This window comes from Anoplolepis gracilipes, chromosome 1 (assembly GCF_047496725.1).
Source record: "Anoplolepis gracilipes chromosome 1, ASM4749672v1, whole genome shotgun sequence".
Lineage (NCBI taxonomy): Eukaryota > Metazoa > Arthropoda > Insecta > Hymenoptera > Formicidae > Anoplolepis > Anoplolepis gracilipes.
The window spans coordinates 1,808,866-1,820,938 of NC_132970.1; the positions used below are offsets into that span (position 1 = coordinate 1,808,866).

At 37.6% G+C, this 12,073-nt stretch overlaps 1 protein-coding gene across 3 annotated transcripts in view; it reads right to left on the reverse strand.

Annotated features, from left to right (window-relative positions):
• Positions 1 to 12,073, reverse strand: part of LOC140670291 (uncharacterized) — a 41,310-nt gene that overhangs the window by 26,362 nt on the left and 2,875 nt on the right. For all 3 annotated transcript variants that reach the window (XM_072900862.1, XM_072900858.1, XM_072900868.1), the window contains exons 2-5: positions 4,967 to 5,152; positions 1,441 to 1,765; positions 1,077 to 1,228; positions 803 to 934 (exon numbers count right to left, since the gene is read on the reverse strand). In XM_072900862.1, the coding sequence (XP_072756963.1) occupies positions 803 to 934; positions 1,077 to 1,228; positions 1,441 to 1,765; positions 4,967 to 5,152 (795 nt within the window). The remainder of the gene's footprint in view (positions 1 to 802; positions 935 to 1,076; positions 1,229 to 1,440; positions 1,766 to 4,966; positions 5,153 to 12,073) is intronic.

Sequence of the window (12,073 nt, forward strand, 5' to 3'; positions counted from 1 at the left end):
ATGATTATCATGTAATGACATAATGATGAATGATTGTATGATTATAATGTTATAATAACAATTTCCTTTGAAATTATCTGTGACCATGATATGATATATCGATATTTATATTATCATTTTATCACAGCGAGAAATTTAATAGCAATAATTGTGTATTACGCCCGCTGGGTGATCGCGTGCTAATATTGGAGCCGCGTTGATCGAGCAATCATCGAGCTAACGATATTATTCGCAAACATACTGCATATTGCAGCCGATAGAAGAAAAACAGAAAACTGGTAAACATAGAGAAACTGTTGGAGCCGATAACAGCTTTTAAACTCGATCTCGGCCGAGATATGCTTATAATCCGACTCTTAAATAATCCGATACGTGCCAAAACCAATAATCCCATTATCAAGGCGATGTTTATGCGGACGTCCGTTTACCCGCGAGAGCGAGTAAAATTATGCCCGTCGTATATTTATGTATTATACATCCGCCGGAAATCATTCTCTCTTACCAGACGCGAATATCGCGCTTTATTCTCTCTAACGTTTAGTTTGGGAAAATTTAAGAACGGTGAATGTGCGGTGGAAAAATGGGACATTGAAGGAATATCGGAAATGCGGCGAATACAAACGAATCGATAGGGACGGACAGTCGATATGAAAAAAAACGTATACGCGGGTTTCAGGGCGGAAATATCAGATATCGAGATATATACCTGAGTTTGATTTTCTCTCAAAAAATATGAGAATGTTGGATATGCAATACGGTAAGTCTACATACGCTCTGGCACTACGTAAGGTGTATGGATTACCTATACAGGAAGCTCCTTTAGCTCGAAAGCCATCGAAACAGGAACACTTTATACCGGTTGGCGTATCCTCGCACACATGTTCGCATTCACCTGTACCCTCATCGCAACGTTTCACTTTTTCCATCGACAGTTCTAAGACAGTAAATATACATTTGACAATAGATTCTTGTATATTAAAAAATTATATCGACGCATATAAATACAAGCTATTTCCTTATATTTATAATATTATGCCATCGATATATGAGGCGGAAGGATTTTTAATTAGACTTACGATTTTCCCTCACGCATTTCGGACGACGTCCGAGCCAAGTGCCATTGCTGCAAAAAAGCCTATCCGTCGTTGAATCCACGAACACGTAACCATTCGCGCACTCGTAAACCGCAACGAGGTATCGATTGTACGGCGGCAGTACGTTCTTCCTTCTACAAAACAATGCATCCTATTATCCCGAATGTCTCTGAACGTGCCATATTTTTAAAAAAAAGGTCTGCGGAAAGAAATGTACAATAGCTATAAGAGAAAATAAAATGACAGAAATAAAAATTGAAAATTGACACTTCCTTCGCGGATTTTATGAAAATTAATTTTGCATCATTTTGAAATGGCAACTATCTTAAACGATGCGAATACCAACCTGGCGTACTTGGCGAGGTAAGCATGCTCGATCAAAGGAGCCTTAATACGTCTCTTTCCGAAAGCTTTTATAAAGCAGCTGATATCTAGTTGAGATACCACAGTTTCATTTAGCCTTTTCGCCGGTAGTTTTGACAAGGATTTCTCGCGCGCTGGCTTCCTCCTTTTCTTCTTTTTCTTCTTCCCGTCCTTTTCTTTTTTATGCTTTTTTAATTCATCCATCCTATCCGGCGCCTTTAGATTTTCCTTTGCAGTTTGTAACTCGCTCTCATCCGAAACGATCGGTTGATCGCCAAGAAAGAGAGGGATAGTGTATTTCTTGTTCTCTATGCAATATGTGTCAGTTAAGTTGCTTGTCATATTTCGCGTGTCGATTAATGTGTGTAATATGATATATCTAGCAATACATAGCAGTGATTAATTAATTTAAATACTCGCAGATGAAGAAAGAAACGACGCATTGTACGCTTATTACACTGATAAATAAAATATTCATTTAGTTTGATTATAATTAAAGAGAATTTTAATTAAATTCTTGTCACATTCATACGTGTTCATCGCGAATGGACTTTAAATAGAATGTTTCCAGAGATACTCGAGTAGCGTATCGCGCGTGGAGAAAGACGCGAGAATTAATTTTGTCAGAGATATATACATATATATATACAATGGTCCCTCGCGCTGGAGATACATACTTACTGTATAGATGAAATTGTCGTCGAATAATGAATTCTTTACGCGTTCATATATCAAACGAATAACGTACAAAATGATTAGGATACCTGTGATTCACGTTGATCCATCAAAAATAGTCTCCATAAAAATTTACACTGTCCCCATTTAATCAAGAGATATGAACTATTGCAAAACAAAACAAAAAAATATTCCCAATTTGTTTACCTATCAATCAAGCGTCGAAAAATTTCAATGATAAAACTTTTGATTCTCTGATTTTTTTTTTATTTTTCACAATCAGTTTTCATCGATCATCTCTAATGTTGCGAGTAATTCATAGGCATCCGCATCTGCTTAATAAACGCAAGCTTTTTTAGTGTTTCATCAACGTGCGTCCTGATTAAATCCATACGAGATGTATGTATATGTGCGTATAATCCGTGCGCGCGGTATATGACTTGGTGGTTCATCCCCAACGAGGCGAATGCGAGCTATGCCGTGTCGGCAAATTTCGTGCCACTGGCCAATAGCACGCACGATGGAACGAGACGCGTTCCTGAAACTCCGAAACGCCACCCCCGCGAGTTTTCCCAGGAATCCCAATCGGGTTTGCCGGTCCACAATGTTACAGATGAGTAGCGAGATAGAGGATGGTCAGACTCATTCGCGCAATTGACATTACAATGATCAGTTTATCCAAATACTATATTATTAATATCATTAAAATTTTTTATACTTATTTAAATATAAAAATAGATAAGAGATTAATTTATTTGATAAAACAGATGAAACTTACAACCACGAGATAATCCCTATCTCTTCTCTTTCACTTTCTCTTTTCGTTTTCTTTTTCAATTAAAAAAGTTTTCTATTGGTTCTTCAAGATTTTGAGGGAAAGTGCAAAGAGTAGGAGACACCTTCTATATATATATATATATATATATATATATATATATCCGCAGTATCGGGAGCAGTGCCAACCCTCCGGTTTAAGATATGCCGATAACTTGAGCATCGGTGAAAATTGAATCCCCCACGGTAAAGTTGTGTTTCCACAAATCATAGGAAGGGGCGTCTCGGGTAAATTGTTCTTCGAAACTTTCGGAGACTTTCTGACATATAGTTCGTAAAACTGCGGTTTTAAATATATGTAATTTTAATTCTCTAACTTTGTTTATTATTATAACGCGATACCAATATCCAATCGAACGATACAGACAGATTTGTATACTAATTATTAATTATTTGCAATGCGCGATTTTTTATTTATTTACTTTGAAATATCTGCATATGTGTATAATAGTTATATTATCAAGAGAAATAGCTCTTCTTCTTTTAGTATTTTTGTTTAGCTACGTTAAGAATGTATTGGTCATATGTTAAAACATTGACAGAAGCATGAAAATTTCGTAGACTGTTCTACTATTTTTTTCTGAGTATCTGTGAAAGACTTGAGCACAATTCTTTTAACGATTTGGAAATTATTTAAATGAAAAATTAAAGTTAGTACGGATAGTTCTTACGGAAAATTGCATTTTTGGTCCTCTTTGACAAATTTGACAAAAAAATGTTGCCGGCGAAATATAAATTTTCACATGTATTGACAAAACTCTAATAAACGTTTGTGCAAAATTTAATTTAAATTTACACTTACATTGCTTAAAAGTTACTAAATTATTAAAAATTGTAGCAAACTATAATCAACACCGTTTATTATTTTATATTATGTATATATAAATCCTATATATATATATATATATATATATATATATATATATATATATATATGTATCATCAGTTTTGTATTTAATTTTTGAACAATTTTAATTAGATTTTAATTAGAATAATTTTAATTAAAAATTAGATTAAAAAAATTTAATTAATTTCCTTTTATATTAATTTCATTTTTTAGTATTTTAATTTTATAATATAGCTCTATTTAATTTTCCAAACAGTATATAAAGGTGAGAAATGCTTTTTTAAAGCTTGATAGCTTTTTGTTGTTTCTATTGCATAGCCAAAACATTCTTAAGATTGAATTTATATCTTCGATTTGCATCAACGATAAGATCACGAAACGAACATCGAATAATAGAGTAGCGAATTTAGTCGTCCTTCGACTATCTCTATCTATCGATCGGAAACTCGATCGTCTCGATTGAGTAAGCAAACCGCCACTCGCTGTTACAGTATTAAGAGCGAGTTTAGTAACATGAGTCCCCTTTATTTCGATAGCTCGATGTCTCGCGTTAAACGGATTGTCCGTCAGTCTATTGAACACGTGCGTCGAAGCTTCACAGCTGCCGGGCTGATGAGGAGTTAAGTCCCTTTCATGCGACTAATTGACTTATGTCGATCAAATTAGTATAATGCCTCATAGCTATGGACTATACCCAGAGACATTATATTATACGTGATGCGTACAAATCGTTCATTCACTCGAATCGTAAACCTAGTTTAAGATATTGGAGCGCGCGTGTATAGATTGAATGTGATACAATGTGAATGAAAATGATATTATTCAGATAACGCGATTGAAAATAATGAGAAAGTAATTGTCTTAAAAGTAAAAAATATCCTTTGCATACAGAGAGAGAGAGAGAGAGAGAGAGAGAGAGAGAGAGATATGTCTTTTTATTAAAAAAGAAGTTTAATTTTCCCCATTAATATGGTTCGTATGTTGCAATTATCAAGGATGCACGACGCAAATACTTTGATCGTGTAATCAGCAGGATGCGATTAATCATGAGTACGTTACGTGAATGAACGGACGTCAATTGAGTCAAAGGAATGGCGACGTGCAATCATATAAAAAGATTTAAGCTCGTTTAAAATAGAAGTCAGTATCTTACCGCGAGGCACGCATTTTGGAACAGAATGATCCCAACCGTTGGTGGTACAAGTCATCACCTTGTGACCTTTGAGTCTATGGCTCTGATCGCACGAGAATATATTTTGCAGAGTACCGTCCTGAAGAACCCTCTCTCTTATTATCCCTCCGTAAGGTGGATGTACCGGCGGACAATCACCGAGAATTCCTGAAAGGGAAAAAAGAGAAACGGATTTTATTCGACATCGTGACATAAGAAATTGTAGCGACACGTCGAATTGATAAAAATCAATTTAACGTCGTAATTAAACTTGTGCGGTATTATTAAATACTTTGCAGGTAATATTTAATCATACAAATAAATTGAATCATGTGCAAACGTAATAATAAAAAAAAAAGAATTAAATTTTATACGCATAATATTTATTCTCAATGAACAGTTTTCTGATGCCGTTAGTTTTGAAAGAAAAAGAGTAATAAAAGTTCAACAAGCTTGCGCCTTTATTTTTATTTTTTTTAAAGGTAACATTTTAAACGATTATTTATATCCGCACGCACGTTCCATTCTGTATTGCGTGATCGTATCTGACTACGGTGCACGTGTGGCAACGAGTCATGCCAGGGGAGAAAAAGGAAAAGACGTGTGTCAAGCGCATGGGAGAGATCTTGCGGTCGCGCAAGCACAGTGACGCGGGATTAAAATTGAATAATTCCACAGTAACATAATATACGGTCACGCCGTGACGTCCAATGTATGCGCTTCTGCGGCAAAAATTTTACCGTAGGGCCACCGGGCGCATAGTGATGCGATAGCCGTCAACGAGGCGAACGTGGCTAGCGCAAAATGCGCCTCTTTCTCTTTCTCTTTGAGTCTCTCGGGGCGAGAGTCACAAAACCGAATGGCTCGTGTCTCGTTCATATATAAAGTGCCTCGAAGCTATAAGAGAAGTACTCGGAATTTTGTTGGCGATTTTTCAGTCAATTTTTCATTTACAAAAATTTTCATTTTCACGCACATTTTAATTACAAACATATGTTACGTCGAATACGCATAAGGGCTTTTCAAAAGGGATTTCGACTTTACGAGTATAAACGAATGACAAACAATTTGTTTTTACCTACGTGATTAAATAGCTACGTTTGATGAAATTTTTATTCATTTATCGAGAAATTTGTATCAGAAAAATTCGTAAAATTCTCACAATAAAGAAAATATCTATAAAAAAGAGAAATTAATCTTTCTAAAATATTTTTTAGTCACTCCCACGCACAAAGCGTCCTGAACCTTTTGTGAAGTCCATCGAGCAATGATGTAAAACGACCGCTAGCAAAACTTGAGCATTGCGGTTTACCTGTCTCGCGCTATTATAAAGTGCATCGTAAATTGTCGTAAACATACTGCGAACGCCGTGGCGTACAGCGTACTGCATCTCAAGATCCTAACTTTCTCCCGTATATTTAAGTTCTCTTATTAATTTATCGTCCCTTCAAAAGCAGCCGTCTTTCCCTCTAATACGTATAATAAAATTTTTAATCGAATAAGCTTTAATCAAATTTCAATTGCAGAGAGTTTATATTTGAATTAAATGGTTTAATTTTACTTTTTCTTTTTTAGAAATTTAAACGCGTCTATAATTTGATGTAAATCAAGCTAATTTAATTAAACATGGATCGCAAATTCCGTTTTTGAGATACATTAAAATATTCAAAGCGTAATATTCTCCTCATGGACCCGCGGCCCCGGGCCTTGACGTTGTTAAATTACCAGAAATCTAGCGCTGTCGAAACGCCGACTTTGTCTAGGGCATAAGACGTGATGTAGCGTTCCGTGGGATTAACGAAGAATTAAACGCTTAATTAATGTAACTTGCGGACCTCAATTTATGTAATTGACTAGTGGCGAGTGAGTCAGTTTCCCTCTCACGCCCATATGGGAACGCCAATTATTCGTGTCACTCGAGATTATTGGATTACTTTTGATTTGCATACATCAATAAATCAAGGTTACAAGATCAACAGAGTTGGGTTTCATCCGCCATTTTTTAACCGAATCAAAGTTCATCAAACTTTTATAATATATAATAAAATGGGGAAAAAAAATATTTAAAATATCTCTCTTCCTTTTTGCCGAAATTAATACGCCACATCTGATATATCGATAGTCACGACGTGAGAACGAAAAGAAGTCACGAGTCATATATACATATCACAATTTGCAGTTCGATTCCACCCGTCACGTACTCTTCGCGTACGTTACTTTTTATTCCTGGTGATCTATCGGCCTCGCGAGATATCGATGCTTTTTGCTGAAATACACCGTGTACACGGGTCTTGTTTCGAGTAGCTCTCGTACGCGTATGTGCAAACGACGCGCGCGATCAATGATCTCGGCTCCTCCGGTGTCAACGACTTTGACAGCGCGCGGCGCGCCAAGTAAAGGACGGTTGGTCACGCGCGTCCATTAAGGCCCCCATGCACGATCGAAATCGCAGAAAGATTCGAACGTGTCTGTCTGCCTCTTAACGATATCCACATAGCGATCCCACCCACCCGTCATGCTCCTCGAACACAATCGTTGCGGATGTTTCAACGAGAGGAGAAGAAAAAAAAGAGAGAAAAAGAGAGAGAAAGAGAGAGAGGGAGAGAGGATCCTATCGAGACACGCCGGATATATTTAAATAAAGAGTCGATGCATTTTAACGTGCTGTCGGGAAAGCTCGCTTATCGGACATTCTGGATAGCCAGATGAGTAATACGCGATTGAGAGGCAGATACTGTTAGCAAAAGATGAAAGCTATTTGTAAAAGTAACAATATCGCCGGCAAAAACGCTTATCGTGTACAATTCGTATGAGCAGTCTAGTTTTTACCGAGAAACATTTATTTTATATTTTGTATTCCTCTTTCGTAAACGTTCCTTCTCACTGTCAGCGTAAATGTAAATAATCATGTACGTGCATAATTCACGTTTCATATTAACTAGTTTTATCCCTCCACCATGTTCTCCGTAATCTCATATAAAAGCAAATATTTGCTTTAAACACAAGCATATATTTTATATTTGTATTCGTACTTTTTTCAACTATTTGCTTTGACAAATAAAAGCAAAAATATTTATTACATGTATATATATATATATATATTTATAACTTATCTTATATATATTCGTGTGAAAAGATGTATATAATTTTTGCAGTTTACTCGCACATAAAAGTATCGACTTTCATCTTGCGAGAAATATCGCGCGAATATAAAAAAAAAAAAAAAAAAAAAAGAAGAATCTCTCGTCTAAAAGTCTAAATTATTCATCGCGTAAACAGCAATCTTTTTTCCAAGAAAGATGGACTCCATTGGACAACCAAGTCCGGAATATCGGTCATGTCGATTTATTTGCAGCTATGCAACTTCTCGCCTCGGCCGGACTGACGTCGGTCGAGCAATTTCGCCGCAACAGGAACAACGTTTTCCCATTTGGCAATCCAAAACCAAAAGACAGTGCGGCGTTGTCGTTCGTTCGTTCGTTCCTTCCTTCCTTCCTTCCTTCCTTCCTTCCTTCCTTCCCTGTGAATTTTTCACCCGATAAATCTGTCGTCACCAGGTTTCGCGCTACTCGGGAATAAGTAATGACGCATTTCGCGGAGCGGAACAGCTTCTCCCCGACTGTCTCCCCTCGCGTCGAACTCAAGTTCGCGCTTCAAACTGGCTGCAGATGTATATATATACAATATATATATATATATATATATGGATTTTCTAATAGCGTCTTCTCTAGAGATCTCCGATATCTCTAGACTTTCGCGATTACACAAGAAGAGACATGCATCAGGATATTTCATCCCTAGTTACTCCATTTCGCGATTAATTGTTCCCCTCGTATTTCTCTTCCTTCTAATCTTCCCATCTTCAATGCCACGTAATGATCTCGATTAATCGGAGTAAGAAGTATCCCATAGATATATACGATTACGTACGATTGACGTCGCTTGAAAATGTATGCCATCTTTCATATGCGCGTTCACGCACGCGAAGAATTTCTATCGGCGTATCTGATCTTTCGTGAAATTCATCAGCGGTGAGATATGAATCTCGCTTGCAAAGGAGAACGATATACAGTCTCGCGTATATCATGCCCGGGAGAAGTTTTCCAGAAACGACGACGTCTAATGTCGGAAACTGCTTTTAAGGCGCGCGGCGCGAACTTTTCCCTTCTCCGAGAGAAGAAGAAGAAGAAGAAGAAGACTAGGCACTGACACAATTCTATCGAATTACCTACTAAAACCGCAAAAGGATGTTTTACGACGTCATTTAGTGTAAAAGAGCGAACGGCAGGACGACTGTGGGAAATCGATCGCATGTATCGAATTCGCGTGTCGCAGAACCGCTTATTACAAACATGTAACGGACGTTAGTGACACCTCGTTCATGCCGCCACGTCACGTTACTGATGGATCATCTATTTAGAATCCTCGGCTTTAAAATACATTGCTCAGAATTTGTATTATAGAGCTCGCGCTATAATCGCTTTCCCTTATGTAAAGGCGCGATTATTTCTCTCAAATTATATCCGTCGCTCTGAAACGCCACGTTGACAGGGGAATCGCGTTCCGATGCAAAGAGAAGGGAAACAAACCGATCGTCACGTTGATTGCACAGGCGCTCGAGGAGAGCTGTAGATACGTATACCTGATAATTTTCCAGCAGAAAACTAAGTCGTCGTTATTAGTTATAGGACCCCCTCGAGATACAACGCGCAAAATGATGGTCGATCACGACAGGAAGAAGCCGGTTTGGTTCTCTCTCTCTCTCGAGAGAGAGAGAGAGAGAGACGGCAAATGAAAAATAAGCTCTGTTTATAAACTCGCAACTCTCGTGAAAGCCAGAACTCGTTCTGAAGTTTGATTAATAATCCGTCGAGAGTGATCGGACTGATTTTTCCGTTGAGAAGTATCCGCCTCTAATTGTAACTCTGTGTCAACGTAATTACGCGGTGATACGTTAATATGACGTCACGCAAACACGATGGTCATACTCGATATACTTGGTGGTACATTTATAAAGAAAGTTGTTGAACATTTTCTCAAGGGGGGAGGGGCTTGAAATCGAGATATATCTCTACAATTTTCAATTATCGAATTATTTTTCTTGCATTAATTTTGTAGAATGTTTATTGAAAAGTGTGAGAGCGCACATATATATATATATATATACGAGATATCAACGTTTTACATGCGGGATAAAAAAATATCGCTTTACCGTTGGACGCGCAAGTCAAACTTTGTTGTTGAACAATAAACAAACTATTGTCACTGGACAATAAATACTTTTGTGAAAAATGTTTCATTTTGAGCAATGGGCCGCGAATCCTCAGAAAAATCGCATCAACAATGAAACGCGAATTTATACTACATACACGGTACATTCAGCCGAATATCATCGGTACGGAAATTAATTAGCATTGTGTTCCGCGTGCCTGTTGTAACCATAAATAACGTAAGGCGTTATAGCGCTATTATCTTCCGGCGAACGGGGGTTTTGCCCTCTAATATAAATTGGCAACTTCGCGAACAATAGGACGTAAAGCATTTTCGGTGTTCGGTATTCGTGTGTCAGAATAACACAATGTAAAAGGGCGCCTCGGTCAAAATGAAATGCATGCACCGGTATACCGAAAATGTACCCGCATCTATCCGGAACGCATGCATATGGAAATACATGCGCCTCCTACTACCCTGTATATATGTGTATATTACTGCATTAGTTTGTGGTCGATTGCCGGACCGATCAGAAATGTAGATTCAATTAGGAAAATGTGCAACAAGCGGGAATTTAAGCGAAACAACGTCGGTCGGGAATATTTAAACGGAATTGCGAAAAAAAAAAAAAAAAAAATGTTAACGTCTTTGCTATCCCGCTCAATCTCGTCAAATTTCTCTAGTTCGCGTGTAAAGTGAGAGAGGAAAATCGTTACCGATGAAAATCGTGTTTCCCCCTTGATGGAAAATTGCCATTGTCAATAATTTTTACTTTTAATTATTCCCAAAAAGCATTCCGCTGTCGCGCTTGGAAAAAGTGACTCTTTTTAAGAACCTGATTATACATTATCGCCCCGAGGTCGAATTTAATCGTAGATCGCGAGATCGAATTTCGAAGGGGATACGTACTTACCGAGAGACGAACTGCGGACACGCGTGCAATTACGCGCCAGTTTCAGTGCGATTTATCGCCCGTACGTTTCGTTAAAGCAAACAAGGGGGCACACGATACGCACCGCGCCGAGCGTGCGTACCGAGTTACAAAACTTATTAGCATACGTAATGGATGCGGGATCGCGCGGCGGTGGGGAAGGGGGGGGGGGGGGAGCGGGAGAAAAAAAAAGAAAAATAAAACAACGAGAGAAAAATAGGTCGAAATTGAAAAATTGGTGAAAAATCCCGGATGTACCGGATCAGTTTTGCAGATGTGTGCGTTATATGCGGTGTGTATGCGCAAATTGTTGCTGCCGTTAGCTCCACGGGACACATCGGTTTTTATCCAGACGATCGCACCGCAAACATTTCGGCTTGCGTGTGTTCTATTAATTCGTAACTCGATTCCGATGAAAAATAATAGGTTAAACAACGGGTAACGTGACGCTATAACTCGCTGGAGTTGCGATTGAGAAAATATAATCATCGATAATCACACGTCAACTTCTCACGCGCACGAGATACTTGGTGCTTTTGCTTTTGATAAGAAAAAAAAATTCCGAAGGTAAAATTGCGGAGCAATTATTACTTACGAACAACGTAACGATTCTGGACAGCGACATGTTCCGTTCAATTTGTCCCTATTTGCTTACATTTTATTTTACATCGTTTTATGCATCTTACTTTTTTTTTTTTTTTTTTCTTTTTTTAGAAATAATGGCAGTTCAATATTTTCTATACATTTTGAGTGACACATTTTCCACGAGTAAATTCGTTGCTAATTAAAATCCTTTTAATTGCTGCAGTGAATCAAACTTTGATTTTTTTAGAAATTTCTGAATATATGTGAGATATTCAATCCGGTAAAATTTTTATTAAATTCTCATATTTCAAAAATAAATAATAAACATTCTTGATGCTCTTTCATTTCCTGCATCACGTATC